Genomic DNA, 21,142 nt, shown 5'->3' with positions numbered 1-21,142 from the left:
CTTGAGTCTGAGGTGAGGGACTCTAGTTTTTTATTGCTGACTCTGGCAAGGAGGGGGCCTAGTAAATCTAGTGAGTTTCAGGGACTTCCTGAAGCTCTTTTGAGTTGTTTACCTTCCCGCTTCAGGAACTATGCTACAGGATGGAATGTATCAATCTCAGAGGAAACTTATACAAAACAGGGTGTGAAGGCCAGCCTGGAGCAGGGATGGCGGAACCCACTCTCTTTCAGGGTCTAGACTCTTTGCAGGCTTAAGTAACAGCCCAAGGTGTACATTCTGTCTGTGAGCTTGCTTCTGACTAGGAAAGGGTCTCCAGCAGAGAGTGCCTTTGGTGGAAGGGAATCTGAGGTGAGGCATGTCGAGATTGTATTTTCATTAAAGTGGAGAGATGTAACATTGCCTAAAATTTCTCTCGCATTGCCTAAAATTTCTCTCGCATTCATGTGGGTGGGTCTGGGTGGTCAAGTGTGAAGAACTAAACTGCATCTTTTTACACTGCGGGTAATCTTAACCAGCATTTGGGAAGGATGTTCTGGTTCCTTGTGAGCCACAGTGGGGCCTCTACGGCACCCCCTGAGCAGCTCTGTGTGTCTGTATGGTATCTGTATGGGGTGCTGTGCTGTCTGTTGCAGGCAGCATGGCTTTTCACGGTGTGTGCTGTTCCGTGCTATGCGTGGCCTGTTGCTGTCAATGGTGTGTGCACTTGTTTTTTCAAACAGTCAGACACTGTTGTGGCCGTGGCTGCTACAGGAGAGTGCTCTGTCCTGTGGCCCCATATACATACCATGGTTAGGCAGAACCGTCCTGAGTGTTGCTTTGAGCACAAGGGAGCTGTCGTTTACCTGTTAGAAGATAGCATGAGGTAGGGGGAGTGTTCAGAGCCTGATAGTGTAAGGAAGGCGCCAGGTGTGAAGCTGGTTCCTCTGTTTAGGTTTTCCTTTTGTTCTGTTTTTGAAGATAGGATCTCAGATAGCCCAGGCTGGCCTCAGACTCACTGTTGTAGCCAAGGCTGACCTTGAACGTCTGGTCCTCCTGCCTCCAGTAGGATTAGAGGTGCACATCACCACACCCAAGTTTCTAACCCAGGGAATCAAACCTAGGTCTTCCTGCATGCTAAGTGGGCATTGAATAAGTAGCCCAAGCTGCTGCCCTGCACCCCCTCCCCATTTCGACACGGTTATATTGAGATGTAATTCTTGGATCACATACTTCGTTTAGTACATTCACGGTTGTGTCGCCGTTCATTAGTCATTTTAGAACAGTCCCACGGAATCAGACAGAAGCTCTGTACCCTCTGCCTGTCTGTCCAGCTCACCTTAAGCACTGCACTGCCTTCTGTAGCTGGATCTGCCTATTCTAGGCATTTCTTCCAACTCACACCATACAGTATGTGGGTTCTTGAGATAGACACCCTTCGTTTAACATAGTGTTCCATGTCTGCACACTTCTATCCCTTTTCTGGCCAAATAATTTCCTACTGTATGCGGTATATACCACACCTTACTTATCCACTCATCTAATAGATGTTTGAGTTGATTGTTAAACAGTGTTTTACAAAGATTTGTATACAGTTTGTTGTTGTTGTTTTCCTGTGAGAACAGCAAGAAACCCCCACTTGTACGACCTCGAAAACCGACCTAGAATGAAAATTGCTGGATCACATGGTCACTATTAAAAATTGCACAAAACATAATTTTAGCATAACTAACACGGTGGATTGAACCTGAGGAAGGGCTCTTGGAAGGTGTTCCACCAGAACTCTGTATTGGCTGCGCTGTGTTCATTTGAAGGTGCAGCTTGGGCTGGAAGGGTTTTTAAGAGGTGCATCATCCATGTTCTTCATGAAGCAGAGGTTACCTGGCCATGAGCTGTGCTCTTGGGCTCCCCCTTCTGGAGACCACAGTAAACCTCACTTCTACAAGGCCCTTGCTGTCAGTTGACGGCGTGGAAAGTCAGGGCCTCCTCATGACAGGTTAATGAGTAGTGTTGGGTCTTCTCTTAGATGCAGAGCCTGGATTCTTTCATCAGTAAGGCTTGGGAAGGCAGCAGCCCAATGAGTAAGGCTCCTGGACCATCAAAGCTGCTGCTGCTGCTGCTGCTGCTGTTTTTGTTGCAGCTTGTGAATTCGTAGTTGAAAGGCCCTGTTGTCGGGAAAGATAGATGTCGTCCTCAGACCCTATGGGGACCCACGACAATAAGGATTTGGGGAGATCAGCTCTGCTTTCAGAAGTCTCCTCCTCTTCCTGTTGTACCTCCTCTAGAACATTCTGCAGAGGAGGAGAGACTCTTGGGACTTGCTCCCTAGTGACAGGTAAGTTTGGCCTGTCAGTGGCCCGACCCACTTGGGCTCCCTTCTCAGAGATGGACTCAGAGAGAGAGGTACCAAGTTTTCTTCCTGTTACGAAGGTCACATGACGAGCAAAGGGAACATCCCCAGTCTGGTGTTCTAGACAAGGGAGCATGTTCTGTGTCCCTCAGGGAACTCGACTTCTGTCTGTTCATACAGCCCACGCAGTTCCTGTTTACTTAGGGTTTACTTCACCTTCTAAATGCTTGATGCCGAAGAGAATTTATAAGCAGATGTTTGGGAGCCTGCAGAAGCTAGTGGCAACCTGCGGGGTCTTTGCGGAACACAGTAGTAAACCTGACTAGTCTGGCCAACGTGCCTTTAGGAAACACTGTCCGTTGCCTGTGGATCCCTCTCAGTAGGTCTTCCCCAACAGCTTGGTCACCGTAGGTCTCTTGCTCACGCTTCACATTTTCCTCAGGTGACAGCAACAACATTAAGAAGTTTTTCTTTTTCTGTGTCTGAAAATCTTGATCCAGAAATGTTTACTACTGCCAGCTGGGTAAGAATGTCGTCACCTGTCTACCAGGCAAGTCACATGATACAGCTGATTAGGTGCAGCCCAGCTCCCCAGTTACCAGGGCCTCCTCAGCACTTGGCTCAGAAAACCGTCTCGTGAGAACCGCGGGGCCTTGGATGTGGCCAGTCGGTGCAGCAATGTGGTGCCGCTGGCGTGGCCTGGGACCTGTAGGAGCTGGTGGGAAGGAGTTGGGTCAGTGGGGCCATTGCCTTCAGAGTGCTGTAGTTCTGGTGATGGAGAGAGACCAAGTCATGAAAGAGTAATTCCAATCCTGGGCCTCTGGTTTCCTATCTCTCTGCCTGTCCAGTATCCTCCTATGATGCTACACACCATGTTGAGATGCCAACCCAGGGGACCCTCTTCAGAACCGAACCCAGTCTTGGACTTTGAGCCTCCAAAAGTGTATGCCGATTAAACGTTCGCCACTCCCTAGCTTTGGGTATTTTGTTCCAGGAACACAAGATGGACCAGTGAAAGAGGGAAAGACATAGTGGCCGTCCAGCACACAGCAGATGCTCAAATCACGAAGCACGAAGAGAGTGGAGTAAATTCAGTCATGTGACTCCGCTCACACTTGAGTGACATACAGTTGCCCGCCATGGGCCAGATACCTGCCCGCCCTCCCTCCCTCCCTCCCTCCCTCCCTCCCTCCCACAGTTGGTCCCATGTAACTCTATCAGTTTTTCACGGAATTGTGAGTGTCCTACGTGAGTTGTCTTTACTCTGTCAGAATCCATATGGGAAGGGTGGATTCCGGGTTGGTGCAGTCATTTGGTTTCATTAATAACTATAATGCCAGCTATTCAGCCAAAGTAACTTCCAGATGTTTCCCTGGAATCCATTCTCCCTCTCTTCTGGAATGAGCCCTGTGACCCCAGGCCTATAGTTTGACCTTTTTGTGAAATAGGCATAATATCTAATTTGCAGGTTTCAGGGAGTATTTTTGCACACACACACACACACACACACACACACACACACACCCTCTCAAGCTGCATGTAAATGGAGGCCCTCTCTCTCCTCTGATGCAGGAAGAATCAGCTCACACGATAACCCAGCCCAGGACCCATGGTGTCACTATGTGTGACTATGGTGAGTTTAAGAAGGTAGACGCTCACGGGCTGAGCGTTGCTTCTTCAATCCTGCCTCCTTTTTGGAAGATGTGGGTCACAAAAGACGAGACCAGTTTCACAATCCAGCAACGGGCTGTGACCTGCAGGTGGAAAAACATGCTCTGATGTGTCAGAAGCTTTGCTGCTTCCAGAGCTTTCTTGGGCTTGTTCCCTCTGCCTAGAACACTGTCTTCCATGCCCCTTCAGGCCTCCCAGTCTGTCCTCCAGTGAGCCAGGCGTCTGCACATGTTGTAACATTCCACGCTTGGCTCAGTTGTTTCTCTGTCGTAAGCTCCCTAGAACGTCAGGGAGGTTAGACACTGTGCTGACCCAGTGATCACATTCCCGGTGGCAAGTACCACAGCAGCTGCCATTAAACAGTGGAGGTTGTTGAGCTGGAGAGATGGTTCAGCAGCGAAGAGCCCTTGCTGCTTAATCATGAGGACTGAGTTCGAATCCTGTCACCCACCTAAGGCTGCTAACTCAACAAACACCTGTACCTCCATGTGGGAGCCAATTATCAGGTTCCTCGTGGCTTTACCCAGAAGGTCCACATAGAGAGGATGATTAGACCACGGGCCTGAGTGCAGGTGTCTGAGATGGTCTGCACTTGGCTGTGCTGGGGGAGGAGGTCTTTTGCTCCACCCCTTGGCGTCTCTATAAATAACCCTGAGGCAGAGACAGTCAGGGCTTGTTGGAATAGGTCCCAGGCCCTCTTGAGGTTATCCTTTATTTTCTGTTTATCTCCACATTCTAAATCCTTCTAATATTTCCTGCTGCTCACACTCAAGAAAACTCCGGGGAACTGTGGGGTTGGTGGTTAAACACCCCGTACCTCCAGCTCTGAGGGATCCAGTGCCCATTTCTGGCCTCTGGACACCTACACACGAGTGCCCATACATCTGCACAGACATAAGTGTGAACGCTCATAATAAAACAAATCTTAAAAACAAACAAAAAAACAGTCATTACCTGTCCCTTTGGGTATTTGGGGCTACCTGTTTTCCAGGAACACGAGCAGCAGACATCTCCCCCTTCCTCGGCCTGTTCACCCACACTTCACTTTCTGAGGCGTCTCTCCTCATAAGTCCTTGTGGTCCGTCTCCTTGGACTTTGTTTTTGCCGAGTTGTACTACTCGGATGACATGATTCTTTATGAACTCATGTCTTTATCACGTACCCTCCGTTTGTCACAGTCTCCCGGGAAAGATGATAGAAGTTTCCTGGCCTGGAGCCTTGTTCTGGGACGCCAAGTGGTCCCCAGTGGTCAGTGATGAAGGAAGTGCTGGATGGAGGCCTGCCGTGGAGGGAAGCAGCCACCAGGCAGCAGAGGAGACTGGGACATGCCTAGATGAAGGCAGAAAAGACAGGACCCAGACCAGCTACAGAGAGACACCCACGTCCAGTCGTGTTCAGGGAAACAGATGTCCTGGCAGGCAGAAGTGTTCCAGCAAGGAGGCCACCAGAGTGTCAGCCGACCGACCACACAGCCATGCTGATAACAGAAATGCTGGGGAGTGGTAAATGGATCCTTCCCCTCCCTCACAGGGTGTGGAGAGAGACAGGCTGTGGCAGCGCGATTTTGAGGGCATAAGCTCGTCATTAACAGTGAGTCATTTTGGCCAGACCTGGGCGCTCGCGGTGTCCCATGGTGTTACCCTCAGTTCCTAGTCCTAGCGGGTGACTCTCGGGCGTGATAAGAGCCCAGCATCTGAGGACACTGCCGAGTGTCCTGTGCCGTCTCCAGCTGCAGGAAACTACACCGGCCAGTGCGGCACAGAGTCGGAGTCCTTGGGAAAAGGTTTCCTTTTTGTTACACTTTTTAATTGATTAATGTTGTGCCTCGGCAGTTTCATGCACGCATACACGACATTCCGATTACTTTCTTCCCTGCACCCTTGTATCTTCCTTTAGTCCTTACCGACCTTCCTCATCTTTATTAGTACCTCTGTGCCCCATGAACCCCCTCCTCCCTCCCACTCCATTCCACCCTGTCAAGCTTCCTGCTCCCTGTCAGTGACCTACATCCCTATGAATGACACTTCCTCATCCAACCCCCTTCCTGTTAAGCCCCCCTATGACCAACCCCCCTTCCCCCTCCCTACCAGTCTCTATGTGAGATTGACAATTGTTCATTTTTTTTTTTTAGGCAAAACAGGGAAATGTTTAATATATTTTAAATTTACATTTTGGGGTTCTTGCCCTTAGCATTGGGGTTGTTCGTGTGCTACAAAACGCCTTTTATGTTGCTGGAAAGATAAGTGGCCCGCAACAAAAGCCAAACTGTGACACCCCACTCGTGACTCGAACCCATAGCCACCATCGTGCATGTTTTGTCGTGTGAGTGGATGAGAGAGAGCACTGGTCAGTGTGTTCGTGGCTTGTCCCTGCCTGTGATTTATACAAGAGTGAAGTCCTTGACTTTGTTGTTGTTGAACAGAGTAGATCTTAGAGCCCTAGCTGTGAGAAGCAGACAAGGTCTGTTAGCATCCCATTCACACTGACAACTGTCCTTGCAGATTCCCGCAGCTGGAAGGGCCTGTTGGAAGGGGGCCGGTGGTACCTGCTGTTGGTTGTGTGTTTTGAGGCGCAGACAGTAGAGGAGTAACCTTTAGTCCTTGAGCATTCTCCTGCATTCAGGCAGTAAAATCCTGTGACCTCCATGCACGTTTTGAAGCTCAATTTCAAACATCAACCTCAAATTCTGGAAATTTCAAAACCTTTTATTAGACTGAGTGTTTGCATTGTATTGACACTCCCTTGCTCTCCCAAGAATATTTGGAAAACAGTTATGAAAAGATACATTAACGGAAATATTACCATGACAGTACCTGTGTTTCTACACCCACTCCCTGCTGCCGTTGATAGTTCTTCATCTTCCCTCCTCTTCCTCCTCTTTCCTAAAGCAGTAGCGAGTCTATCATTTCAAAATTGGATGAGAGCAGATCTTGGGAGCTATGCCTGTTACTTCCAAAGCTTGGGTCTAAGAGTCGTACCCACTGCTCCTCCAGGAGAGGGATGGAGACACCTCCAGCCTACCCACTGCTCCTCCAGGAGAGGGATGGAGACACCTCCAGCCTACCCACTGCTCCTCCAGGAGAGGGATGGAGACACCTCCAGCCATGCTGAAGAATATGTAGGATCCTTACGCCCTGGAGGTAGATGAACTGGGGTTATTACCTCCTCTCAAGAAGCCTTGGCAGTCTCCGTACTCCATTTGTTCTGTCGTATTGAGCTGCTGAGATGTTACAGCGACAACTGAGAGGTCTCTGAGCACTGCTGTCAGGGAAGAGAGGTGTGTGTCCTGCAGCCGTTGAAAGGGACATTTTTGCCCCCGACGCACTTGAATTTCACTTAAGTTACAAAAACGCCACTGTGGTCCTTTTTCTTGTTTAGCCTTATTTTGTAGCATCCGGTAATATTTCCATGTGGGTCCATTCACACAGGTGGCAGTACGTGATGGACCTTCACAGCATCTGTCTTGCATGGGGAAGACAACGTCTCATCATCCAGGGGTGGACATTGGATGATCAGGCCTCGAGGGTCTAATAAATGGCACTAGGGTGCTATGGCCGAGGGCGGTAAAATCCAGAGCCCCCCATCCCGAGATTGTCCGCTTATCATTTGAAGTGCATCGGGTACCTGCTGAGATCCTGATGGATGTCGGTTGACTTAGGAAAGACGCGCTGTGCGGTGCCCACGCGGGAAATAAATGAAGGGCTAAATCCGGCCCCACACAGGGCAGTGGGATGAATGTGGCGATAATAAATGGTTTCGTGTTAAGGAAGCTTGCGTTTTGGATACAGTGCATCTCGGGAAGTTTCTTTGGCTGTATTCCCTTAAAGAACATTGTGTTGGGGCTAGTGAGATTGCTTCCGGGTAAGGGAGCTTGTCGCTAAGCACAAGGACCTGAGTTTGAGCCCCGGGCCTTACATGGTGAACAGAGAGAGCTAACTCCTGCTAGTTGTCCCTTAAATACCAGCCTCCCCCAACAGTAAACGAACCGAGGCTTGTGACAGTCGCTGGTAGGATTTCTGTAAGGACTTGGCCACTGACTTTTTTTTTTTTTAAGATTTAAATTTATTGATATATATGTGCATGTGTGTGGAGTGATTTAGGAGGGCCTCCTGCACAGGGCTGTGGATCCGTTGAAGCTGGAGATAACGGGGCTTGTGAGCTATCAGGTATGGGTGCTAGAGACTGAACTCAGGTCCTCAGGCAAGAACAGCCAGAGCTTTTAGCACTGAGCCATCCCCCCAGCCCCTCCGCTGAGTTTTTGACGTAGTAAAGGACACATACCCAGTGGTTTGCAGTCCACTTTCCATCCACAGTAATTACTTGGTCAAAAAGGGGAAAAAGGAAAAAAAAACATCCTGGAGAGTTATGGACCAGCGTGCCAGGTTGTGTAGTAGAGTGCTGATGTCATGGGAAGGGAGACCCACGTGTCTGTTTTTGTTGTTTGTTTTTAAAGTTCCCACTGGGCATTGTGGCTCATGCTTTTAAATCCCAGCACTTGGGAGGCAGAGGCAGGCAGATGTTAGAACAGGGTTCTCAGCCTGCCTAATGCTGCCACCCTTTAATACAGTTCTTCATGTTGTGACCCCCTCCCACCCTAAAATTAATATTTATTTATTTATTTTGGTTTTTCGAGACAGGGTTTCTCTGTGTAGTTTTGGTGCCGTTCTTGGATCTCGCTCCATAGACCAGGCTGGCCTCGAACTCACAGAGATCCACCTGCCTCTGCCTCCAGAGTGCTGGGATTAAAGGCATGTGCCACCACCGCCCGGCTATAAAATTAATTTTGCTACTGTTATGAATCATAATATAAATATCTGCATTTTATGATGGTCTTAGGCGACCCCTGTGAAAGGGTCACTCAACAATCCAACACCCGCCCCCCATTACGCGCTTATGTGTGCGTGTGTGTGTGCGTGTGTGTGTGTGTGTGTGCGTGTGTGTGTGTGCGTGTGTGTGTGTGTGTGTGTGTGTGTGTGTGTGTGTACACGCACGCGCACACACAAGGGGTCATGAACCACAGGTTGAAAAGCAGTGTTTGAGAAGAAGTTCTTTAAAATGAAAAAAGATGTAGGTTGTATTATACAAGCCTAACTCTGGGCTCTCTCGCTGTCTCCCAGGGAGGTGAACCTTTGCACACTTCCATCCTTGTAGGAAATGATCCATCCTCCCCTTAAGGGTGCTTAATACACATAAATTAACGCCAATTTATTGCTGGATTACTATTGGTGGTTGCTGTATTGCTTCTGTTAGGAAATTACAGGCTTCTAAAATTAGATGCCTTTAGATGTTCTTCTTTTAATGACAAAAATAGATGTTTGTTTTTAAAAATTGGGTAAGGCAGGAAAGGAAAAGAGACGACCATTTCATCCCAGTGAACTATTTATCATGCTAGAGAGTTTGTTCAACACCCCCCACCCCCACGCCCACCCCCACCCGCCCCCAGTGCAGAAACATTCTCTGCCTCTGGAGTACATAACTGACCTTCAGTGATGGTTGTAACTTGGGAACTTGGAAGTGGCCACCCTTCCCTCCTAATGTTTGCTGGTTGACTTCTCTGAAGCTTCCACATGTATGAGCCCCGGGGATACCCTAGGACCTAGCCTTAGTTCCAAAAGAGTTGCTGATTGGTTGACCAGGTAAGGGGGCGGGGCAGCGGCCGTGTCTCAGTCTAAAACTAGCACAAAGGGACTGTGTGGGTTTTGTTGTTGTTGTTGTTGTTGTTGTTGTTGTTGAAGGACTGTTTTCTGGAAGGCCAGGGCCAGAATCAGAGGTGTTCCCTGCTAGGAGGAGAGTTGCCAGGGCTGAGGACTCACCCAGAAACCAGCGGAGGAGGCTGCACTTAGGTTCTGGCTTGTCCCTGCAGGTTTACTCTGTGAAGGGTATGTCACCAGGCAAGGGTTCCGCTGTGCTGTCAGCAGCTGTTGTGACCCCTCATGAGTCCTCTGAGGTCCGTCCTTCTGATGTGTATGCAAAAGTTGGGTTGGCTTACAGGGAAGGACGATAGACTGAGGCAAAGACCTATGGCAGCCCTTACTCCAGCAGTGAAGTACACACAGCCCCTTCCTGGTTTGCCTGGGTCATTGTCTAAATCCTCCGCTTGTGTTTTTCCAAGTGGGTCTGATCTGCCTCTCGGTCAGCACTCTGGATGCCTGGTCATAGACGACATTAAAAAGACTAGTGAGCCGGGCGGTGGTGGCGCACGCCTTTCATCCCAGCACTCGGGAGGCAGAGGCAGGGCAGATCTCGGTGAGTTCGAAGCCAGCCTGGGCTACCAAGTGAGTTCCAGGAAAGGCACAAAGCTGCACAGAGAAACCCTGTCTCAAAAACAAAAAACAAAACAAACAAACAAAAAAGACTAGTGGTCGGAGTGGGCTGGGCTAGTCTGACCTTCAGCCATAACCGCTCTCAAGTCTCATCATCTCTTGTTTTCTTAGGCTTTGTCTTCATCTCAGTCAACCAAGATAAAAGAATCCTGCCTATGTGTTTGGTTGACGGAGTGCTTATATTTGAGTAGATGATGTTCTCTATATCCTTGGTGTGAGTGGGGGCTTGCTTTGTGGTGGCTTATAGTGTGTGTGTGGGGGGGGGGGGGTCAGGTTTCTTCTTTGGTCACTCCACTTTATTTACTGAGGCAGGCTTTCTCATTGAATCTGGAACCTGCCGATTGGGTCCATGGAGCTAGCCGGCTTGCCCTAGGGACCAGCTTGCCCCAGTACTCTTTTCTCCTGAGCCCTGGGATTACCGATAGATTTCCACGCCATGTGAATGGTGGGGATCCAAATCATGGGCCTCATTCTTGCACGGTGAGCGTTTTGTCTCCGGAGCCAGCTCCCAGCATAGCAACGTTAGTGCTTTTTGTCTTTCTTCTCTTTTTATTTTTTATTTTTTATTTTTTTAGGTTTTTTGAGACAGGGTTTCTCTGTGTAGCTTTGCGCCTTTCCTGGAACTCACTTGGTAGCCCAGGCTGGCCTCGAACTCACAGAGATCCACCTGGCTCTGCCTCCCGAGTGCTGGGATTAAAGGCGTGCACCACCACCTCCCGGCTTCCTTCTCTTTTTAATTTGAATTACAGTTATTTACTTGGGGGGAGGTGGTATGTACCATGGCATGTGTGTGGAGGTCACATGAAAAATCGGCAAAGTCAGGTCTCTTCTGCCATGTGGTCCCCGAGAAGCGAACTCAGGTTGCCATGATCGGTAGCAAGTGCTTTAGTTCACCGAGCTATCCTGTTGCCCGCCTGCCCCCCACCCCCAGGTTGCTTTGAGAGAAGCTTCATTGTAAGAGACTTTGCGTCTGTTCCGCTTGTAGGGAAGTCTTCCTCTCAGCTTCTTTGGTTATGCCTAGATTAGTGATGTCTGAGTTCTTTCTAACCGGCTGCTTTCCACGTTTTATCTGAGGGGTCTGATCTTTGAAGTTCGAAGTGTATTTTCTCTTAGTGGCACTGATGAAATTGTGCTCAGACTAAACCTTTGCAAAGTGGATTGGGAAAACTTCTGTGAGTCTCACAGCTGAACCCGGTATGAAAGGGTGGAGTACTCATTGCGTTTCCCCTGTCCCCTCCCCAGTATGAGTCCTCTTATTTTATTATGCATTTTGTTTCATTTCAGTTTGGGCCTCATGCTCTCCATCCCCCTGCCTCAGCCTCTTGAGTGCTGGGATTACAGGTTTTCTCAGTCTGCTCTAATAGGGACGTGAACAATGGGTGGGAGACACAGTGGAGCTGGCCTCCTGCCCTTTCTGTACTCCCCAGACACAAGCCTGACAAGCCAGGGGATCTAATATCCCGGGCAGACTTTCATACACTGTTTACCCACCGAGGACGTTCCCGGTTTAACGGGGGACTGTAATAGGACTCCCAGGCTGACGTTAATTAACCCCAAATGAGGAGTGGAACTGCTGTACACCAGTGAAGAATTGGGCATGCCACTGAAAGACTTAATTAGGAAGCAGCTTTTCAAATGAGCTCTCTGCTGCTGAGCTCTAGCCCTGGATCCTGGGGGCTGCAGAGTAACCTCTGTGTGTGTGTGTGTGTGTGTGGTGGGGGTGGTGGGGGCGGCTTGGCCTGATATGTAGATTTTTGACTGTGGGTAGAGAGGGTGCCGGTTGTGGGAACTTTGAATTTAAAACTAAATAAAATGAACAGAAAAAAACCTGAGAAGGGTACAGGGGAGATAATTACAGATGAGCGAGCATTTTTGTATTTTTTGAGATGGAAGCCATTCTTACCTGGCACTCAAGCTACCCTGGGACCTCACAAAGCTCCCTGCTCGGTCACCCAAGGCTTCTGAAGTGTTCTGACTCTGCTGCCTCCTGTTTGTTGCCCTTGAGCTGTTCTGCAAAGCCACATTCCACCACGCACACGAGATACTTTCTGTATCCTGTATGATCTTGGCTCATTCGCTTGTCCAAAAAAAAAAAAAACCCGCCACTGTTTACTGATTAAGTCTTCTTGAATCTAAACACTTAGGATTCAGTCATGAACAAAACAGAGGAGAGTGAAGGGAGATGAGAGGAGGGTGGTGGGGCTGTGGTGCATACAGTTACAGCGTATTACATGGGTGTGCACGGGTATCATAATGAAGCCCCCTTACTTTGTAATAAGATACTTGGGTAATAAAAGTGAATGAAATATAATAGCATCTCACTAAATTATAGTAGTATATTACAGCCAAGATACTATATATATATATATATATATAAATCAGCAAGAACCTGTGGAGTTACATCCTAGATGACTGGAAGAGGATAAAACAAATAACCAGAGACCGTGACAGAGGTTGAGCACACTAAGTGCCACTTACTAATGATGCCTAAGTTAAGTCACTTAAACCCAGTCATCCAGACATTATGCTTATCCTTTACAAATGGTGAATTCCCATCTCATAACTTCCCATTCTCCCAGCTGACCATTAGTGGAGCTGGGATTTGAACCCAGGTATGTGACGCAAGGTTTGTGATCACAGCTACTTGGTTCTCTCTCGGCTATTTGAGAAACAGAGATGAGTCTGATTATAGAGGTGAATTAGCTCTGGGTTGGCCGTCTCGCTGAAGTGGTTACAGTTATAGGAAAATAGTTGGATTCAGGGCTCAGTCATTCCAAAGCTATTCCTCCAGCTCTCTCCTCATCCCTTCCACATGGTGAGATCCAGTCAAGGATGCTCCAGCGTCCTGCTGTTCTCAATAAAGCTGTTCCCTTTTCCTCTAGTTGAGACGGGAGAAGATTGACCTGGAAAACACCCTGGAGCAAGAGCAAGAGGCGCTGGTGAATCGGCTATGGAAGAGAATGGATAAGCTGGAAGCTGAAAAGAGGTCTGTTTAGCCTCGCTCACCTGTGCGTGTGTGTTTGGAGGGTTCCTGACTGTTACTAGGATAACAGTGAGACATTTGAATTGTTTGGGTGACACACACCATCCTAAAAGAAATACATGTTAATCTCTCCCCTGGCGGTCTCCTCTCTCTGCTTGGCTTTTCTCCTCCCACGGATAGGGTTTATTTCATTGGCTGGTACAGGGCCAAGGCGGAAGTCGACCGTGGGTGCCATAGGTCACCTGTTAATTAGTGTGCATCTCTAGCATTGACTTAGTTGGGAGACTTGAGTAGAAAAATGGCTATCCATTTGCTTTTAAACCCACTGTAAATAGATACCTGTGGATATTTAATACTTGTGTGTTCAGTGTACATACACAGATGTAAAGTATCACCCAACCACAGCAGTTCCTAAATTGCCTTGTTGCAGATTGCCTTGGTCCTTGTTTTTGACCGCTCTGTACTTTGGGGTTAGAAGGGACAGAACGTATAAACATGGCAAGAAGAGCCTGTCTCAGAGCCTTGTGTGGGGTAAAGGCGAGTTTCCTTTGAAGCTGATCGTTAGCCCCCTGGCCCAGAATCTTGTGTTTGCCTCCCAGAAGCCTATGCTGTACGTCACAGGTTTTAAAGGGCTGTTCCACGCTGTTCCGAGTTCACGTGTAGAAACACAAACACCAAACCAACCACAGAGCTTAAGAAATGTGGAGATTCGAACTATATGTCTAGGAGAAACCCTCCAGCCATAATCAGTCAGCATCATGGTAGCAGTTCTAGTAAACTGAATTATGAAGTTACCTTGTGATTGCGACCATATTTCCGTTAATTTCCTCAGCGAGGGTAGAACTACAGGTCGGTCAGTTTGCAGTTGAGCAAATTGAGAGGTAAACAGTTCAATGTAAAGCGAACCCCGGGAGCCCCAGCGGCTTAGAGAGGAAGGTGAGAGGTTGTTGCAGATAGACTGCCTTTTTGGAACGCAGTCGGAGGCTTTTACATACATGTAATTGTATTGTTACTGACCTTAGCTGTAAGAAATAGTCATTTTGTAGGTAAAATGCGACTGAGCCTTTTCTAAGTTACATCATCAGCTAGGTCTCTGAATGTTTGCTGGACTCTGGGCGTAGTAACCGGAAACGCGTTCCACAGACTTTACAGTTACGGTCGGCTGCCAGGGTCCCTCACAGAGCAGAAGGAATAGGGATGATGGCTCAGTGGTGCCGTACTCGCTGCACAAAGCGTGAGGACCTGAGTTCAGATTCCCGGGACTGACAGACACGCTAGCCCATGCATGTAACCGCAAGCATACTCCTAAAGCGAGGTAGGAGGTGGAGACAGAATTCCCAGAAGCCCTGGCCAGGTTGCCTTGCTTAGCAGCAGAGAACAAGAGACCTTGTTGTGAACCAGGGGGAAGGGAGGACCCACACCTGAGAGCGCCCTCTGACCTCCACGTGTGGGTGGCACGTGTGCACCTGTACTAACCCGTGAGCGCACAATAAACACGAAAGAAATGAGATCTTGCCGTTCTGCCTGTTTGATCTGTGATACTTGTAGCTGAGGATGGGCAGAGAGGTTGTGAGACAGACAGGCATCCGTCTGTCCTGTGGCTGCTTTTCAAGCCAGCCCTTGGCTCGAATGTCTTGTAGTCTTCTGCTGCATGCAAACTATTCTTCATTGTTGCTTTTTTCTTTCTTTTTTTTTCCTTCTCTTTCCTGTGAAGAATTCTACAGGAGAAATTAGACCAGCCTGTGTCTGCCCCGCCATCGCCTAGAGACATCTCCATGGAGATCGATTCTCCTGAGAACATGATGAGGCATATCAGGTTTTTAAAGAATGAAGTGGAGCGGCTGAAGAAGCAGCTTCGAGCAGCCCAGTTACAGCGTACGTGGCGCCCCGTCCCCTCGTTCCTGCCTGTCAGATCAGTGCGAGTACCGAGCCCACATCAGTCCCTGCACTTACCGGTGAACTTGCGTAGCCGGATTCACAGTGTGCGTTATTAGTGACACGTAGACATGGGTACACGAGTACCTGTCATTTCCGGGATGTGTTTTTTTAAAAGGAAGCTATCATAAGGGAGGGCCCGTAATTTAGAATACTTCCAGAAGATAATTCTGATAATCTCAAGAGGGAGACACTGAATTAGCGGGATCCCGGGTATCTTCCTTCCTTCCTTCCTTCCTTGCTGAGATAAAATTCTCTGACTTAAGGGAGAGTGTGCTTAATTTGGCACACAGATTGCAGCTCATCATGACATGGGAAGTCATGGAGAAACCAGTCACATCACACCCATGGTTGGAAACAGGCATGCCTATGCTCAGCTACCTTCAAATATATATATGTATATATATGATGTATATATAGTATTTATTATGTTATTTATAATATATAGTGTTTATATATTGATATAGTATTTATATATATTATTGCTTCTTTGATAATTTCATGTCATGTGCTTTGATTATTGTCATCATCCAAGCCTCCTCGTAACTCCTGCCACATTCACCCTCCATCACCACACTTACAACTTTGTGTCTGCATTTTATTTAACTCCCTGAACCGACTCGTGCTCTCCAGGTACTCAAGTGTGGGGTCATCCACTACAGCAGAGTCAGCCTACCAACCAGGGCCTGACTCTGACCCTAGACCTCAGGAAAACGGTGCCACTCACCAGGCATGTCCTCCCACATCCATTAATATAATTAAAATAATCCTTCCCATACAATTTTCTGAGGCCCCTTTCCATATGGTTCTGTTAACCAAACTTGGCTGGGGGAGTGGGTCACAACCTGTAATCCCAAATCGGGTCTAGCTACCTATCCTCAGTGAGACAATAAAAAGGTCAAATTCACAGTGGGAAGGAGGAGAGGAAGATTTAATCACTGGCCACCTTGGGGAAGGGGACAAAGAGCTTATGAGTCAGGGATGGGGGCTGAGGGGCTAATGCCACAGCTACACCCAAGGAGGTGCAGGCCTCCTGATACACAGAGTTGGAACAGAGAATAAATAGAACGGGTCAGTAACACATTGTCCTCTAAGCCTTACTGACACCAGCTGAGCTGATCCGTGCTGATAGCCTCTTTGGGCCAGCCTTTTCTGCCCTGGGAAAAATCACACTAGCACTTCCTGATGCCTTCAGCAAGATCTGCAGTCCTTTCCAAGACCAAGCAGTGCTGTGACTGCCAAGGGATGAGAGTAAAGCACCCTTCCCTTGGACCAAGGATTTGCACATCTAAGCAGTTCTGGTCAAGGTGTGGTCCCTCCCACCGTGGATGCGTCTTTGTCTGGGTTTCAGTCTCAACCTGTAGAGTGTGAAATCGCTTCCAGGGAGACAGGTTCCCCCCTCCAGCTATCTCTGTTGCCCTTCCCTTCTGCCAGTATGAGATTCCTGGGGAAATTCCAATTTCTTCAGTGAGCACTGTTTCAATAGTCTGATAGCGAGAATAAAAGACAAAGGTGTTTTAGAATATTTGCATTTCTGCCTGTTAGAGTTCTGGACAGTATCAAGTTGACAATTAAAGCTGTCAGGCCAGGTGACCTTTGTAACCATGTTTATCTGTACGATGTGCTAATGAACCTGCACAGGAGCCCTCCCTGCACTTCTGGACTATGAAGGGAGGACTGTGAAGGGTGTTTGCCTTCCTTACTGCTGCATCTAATCTCAGCTGACATTTGCCCATGGTATTTGCAGAATAAATGCTTTTGAAATTTAGACTTAATGTTTGGAAAAGGCCAGGCAGGGTATGGAGTAGAAATCAAGGTACTGGGTTGCTGAACTTGTCTGGGTCTCGCTGCATTTTTAGGGGTCTGCCCTACTTCTGATGTTTGGTTGCAGACATTTCTTCCTTGAGGTAATGTAGTGGGGGGAAGGGCTTCCCTTTCCCTGTTTCTGCCAGGTGAGCAGTTTGCACAGGCAAATACCTAGTGTTCACACAGATGTGTGCACGCGTCAGAATTGCTTCATACCCGGAGTTGTGCAGTGAGCAAGACCTTCTGCATCTTTCTCTTTGAAAACACTTTTTTGTTTTGTTTTTCAGGACAGGTTTCTCTGTGTAGTCCTGACTGTCCCTGAACTCGCTCGGTAGACCAGGTCAGCCTTGAACTCAGAGATCCACCTTCCTCTGCATCCCGAGTGCTAGAGTAAAGGTGTGCAGGACCACTGCCAGGCAAAAACTCTTCTCCCGGCTACCTATGTCGTTGCCTTGAGCCCTCCCTTAAAGGCTGACTATTCTATCCATTCAGTGGTCCATACAAAGGATCCCCTTTCTAAATATTTTTATTACATTTATTTATTTAGCACATGGCCGGGTGCTCATATGTTGGTTAGAGAATAGCTTGTTGGGAGTAGGTTCTCTCCTTTCACCGTGTGAGTCAAGGGGTCCAGCTCGGGCTAGCAAGCTTGGTGGTAGGTGTGCCTCTTACCCGAAGGGCCATCTCACCGGCCCCAAATGACCCCGTGTGGTATTGTCATCCAGCTGCAGTGAGCACGCTTGTGTGTGCACATCTCCCTATGTACAAGTGCCTTGGACAGATTCCAGACAGACCAGTCCACTCAGTAGAAGGCACACTGATGATCTCAATGGCTCACTCACTTCTCCACTGAAGTGTATTACAAGTAGAGGTTCAGTGTTCTGTCTTGGATGATATCTCAAGATCCTGGAGTCTTTCAAAAGTATGGCGTGTTCTCTCTTGTTGCTGCAACAAGCCTAGCACAGTGGCTCAGAAGGGCACAGGTGGATTATGTTGTAGCTCTGGAGGCCAGAGGTCTGACGTGGGGGGCTTCTATATAGTAAGTAGTACTATGTACCTCTGGAGATGTCCGGAGACTCCGAGGCTCTCCTCTTGGTCAGTGCTGCTCCAGGCTCCATCCATGCCTCCACTGTGGCTCTTCCTTGTGGGGAAGTCTCTCCCATGTCCTCTCCCTGTTCAGGTCTCCATTTCACACTCACTGAGCCTTGTGATTATTTCCTCCTACCCTGATAATCCAGGATTATCTCACCATCCTGAATCCTTAACTTGATCACACATACAAAATCCCTTTTGTCTTGGTGTCATGCGGTAGCCCGTTGGGGATGAGTCCGCCAGCACTGCCATTTCCTGCCAGTGCTGGGTGGTTTTCTGAGTTCTTCTGGGACTAGATAATAGTCCTCTGAAATGTTTGTTTTTTAATCCGGGGAATTCTGAGGTGTATCTCAGGTAACTGCTGCAGATACTCCATGACACCGGATGAGCTAAATCAAAATGTTCTCAATGCCGGTTTGTTCTGGGCTGGGTAGGCAGCGTGTTTTTTAGCCCCTCTTCCAGGGCACCCAGCTCCCTTTTTCCTTCCTCATTCATGCTTGGCTAGTCACCTCCCAAGGGAAGGGTGCTTTATTCTCATCCCTTAGCACTCACTGCACTGCTTGGTCTTTGAAGGGCCTGCAGATCTTGCTGAAGGCTCAGGGAGTGCTAATGTGATTCCACACCCCAACCCCTCCAGGACGGAAAAGGCTGGCCCAAAGAGGCCATCAGCACGGATCAGCTCAGCTGGTGTCAGTAAGGCTTCGAGGACAATGTGTTACTGACGCGTCCTATCCTCTGTCTCCAACTCTGTACATCAGGCGGCCTGCACCTCCTTGGCTGTAGCTGTGGCTTTAGCCTTTCAACCCATCCCTGACTCATAAACACTTGAATCTCTCAAGAGTTCTCAGTTTGGGTTGAGCCTTAGACTCTGCTGGGGCTCGGTCCCCGTGTGGTCTATAGGCTGGGAAGGGGACGGAAAACCGCCCGCTTGTGGGAGCATTGCTTTGAAACTGGTTCGGGTGGCATCAGATGCCACCCTCACCGGATGGCACCTGTGGTTCGATTTCAGGAGGTAGTAGACGATGAGGGCCGTGCAAACCGTGGACCCCCGGGACTAGAGAGCTGTGTGAGAGAGGAGAGAGACAGCGTACCAGCAGAGGGCACCCAAGGAATGCCTTGGTTCCAGCCTCCTGTGCCTGGGTCTTGACACTGGAGAGCTTGCACTTGGGGCCTGCTAATGTATCTGAGTTGAATTGACGCATTGACAGGAAGTCCTGAAGCCCTACCTGAGGTGACATTCTTACCTCTAAGTTACTGGCCTAGGGTTCCTCTGCCGAGTCCCCATATGCTAACACATTGACCTTTTTGTTCTATTGTATTTTTGATTATTTGAGACAGGGTCTCACTATGTAGCCCAGGCTGACCTCGAACTCTCAACCCTCCTACCTTAACCCACCCACCCCACCGGGTGCTGGGAATATAGGCATGTATCCCATGTCCAGCCTGAATAGCAATTTCCTTTGAAAAAAACGACATTTCCTCTTAGATCACTGTTCTGGGAACTCACTCTGTAGTCGCCATCTGAGTTTGAGCAAGCGTTAGGTACGCCCAGGGCCACCTGGTGCTTCCTGTTGAGCTCAATGAGAAATCTGCACACAAGCATACTTGGGGAGACTTAATTTAAGCTGTTCATATTAAAAGTGAGCTTTGTAAGTATTTTCCCAGCATCACTTCAATTAAAAAGACTTCGCATATGGATTAGGCAGCGGGGGTTTCTGGCTGTATTCAAAACAGCTGAGAGATTTAGTGTTTAGGCGACATAATGGTGTCTGATAATTTGAGTATTTTAATTTCTGAAACAGGGAGAGACCAGGCTGGAGAGATGGCTCAGTGGTTAAGACTGCTTACTGCCCACCCGGAGGATCTTAGTTCAGTTCCTAGCAACTGTAATTTAAGCGCTCAGGCATGGGATGTCTTCTTGCTTACATGGGCATTGTATTCTAGTGCATATACTAACCCACAGGCACACATCTATGCCTAAGAATAAAACAATTTTTTAATTAAGAAGTAAAGTTTAAAAGCTTTTGTATATTCTGTAATGATGCATACTTGGAAATCATTGAATAATTGTCATCAGAAGTCATTACTGGGCAGGCAGGCTCAGTGAATAAAGGCACTTGCCACCAAGCCTGAGGACCTGAGTTCGATCCTCAGAACCCACGTGATTGAAGGAGTGAAGTAGTTCCCAATGATTATCCACACACACCTGGATGAGGCTTACACACACTTGGTGGACAAGAGTTTTTTGCTCACTGTGCGAAGTTGTGTTTTACAAGAATGTTATCTGTCACCAAAAGTGTTCTGCTAGCACAGTGCTTCTGGTGGTGCTCGCCCACCATGCACGGTGGATGTGCTAATGAGGATGACACCGCACCCCCGAGGTGGCCTGGCTAGAGTGGACAGACAGCCTATAGGGCTACCGGTGGGCCAGTCTGTCCCCGTAACTGGACTCCCTTCTCTCCAAGCTTCCACCGTGGAGAAGGAAGTCTGGCCAGGTGGTGAATGAAACTCAGCCCAGTTCTGTCATGTCTTCACCTGGAGCTCCCGTCCTGTGTCCTGCGAGTGCGAGGGGATGGGTGAAGCCGCCCAGCCTGTCAGCTCTGCCTGTTAGATCATTTGCTAACTGGAACTCACTTGTGAACCTGATGGCCGAGGATAAACTTTAAACCCCGGACTCCTGTGAGGGGTAGGGTGATGATTGCCCACAACTTGGTCTAATTGCGCGCTGTGGCTCTTCAGATTCGGAGAAGATGGCGCAGTACTTGGAGGAGGAGAGGCACATGAGGGAAGAGAACCTGAGACTGCAGCGGAAGCTCCAGAGGGAGATGGAGAGGAGGGAAGCGCTCTGTCGCCAGCTCTCCGAGAGCGAGTCCAGCCTGGAAATGGATGACGAAAGGTTTGCACCCCTGCATGCTCCCCCCACCCATCCCCTGCATACGCACACACGCACATGCACAAACACACACACCCTTTATAACTCGAGTCCCAGAGGATCCGGTGCTCTCA

General features: G+C 48.6%; 1 protein-coding gene across 1 annotated transcript in view; it reads left to right on the top strand.

Moving 5' to 3' along the window:
- The window catches only part of Ccdc6 (coiled-coil domain containing 6), a 92,944-nt gene that overhangs the window by 59,338 nt on the left and 12,464 nt on the right, over window positions 1–21,142 (top strand). The window contains exons 4-6 of the mRNA XM_059282032.1: window positions 13,203–13,306; window positions 15,018–15,178; window positions 20,876–21,032. Coding sequence (XP_059138015.1) covers window positions 13,203–13,306; window positions 15,018–15,178; window positions 20,876–21,032 — 422 coding nt within the window. The remainder of the gene's footprint in view (window positions 1–13,202; window positions 13,307–15,017; window positions 15,179–20,875; window positions 21,033–21,142) is intronic.

This window comes from Peromyscus eremicus, chromosome 16_21 (genome assembly GCF_949786415.1).
Source record: "Peromyscus eremicus chromosome 16_21, PerEre_H2_v1, whole genome shotgun sequence".
Taxonomy (NCBI): Eukaryota; Metazoa; Chordata; class Mammalia; order Rodentia; family Cricetidae; genus Peromyscus; species Peromyscus eremicus.
This window is presented reverse-complemented; position numbering and strand designations above follow the sequence as displayed.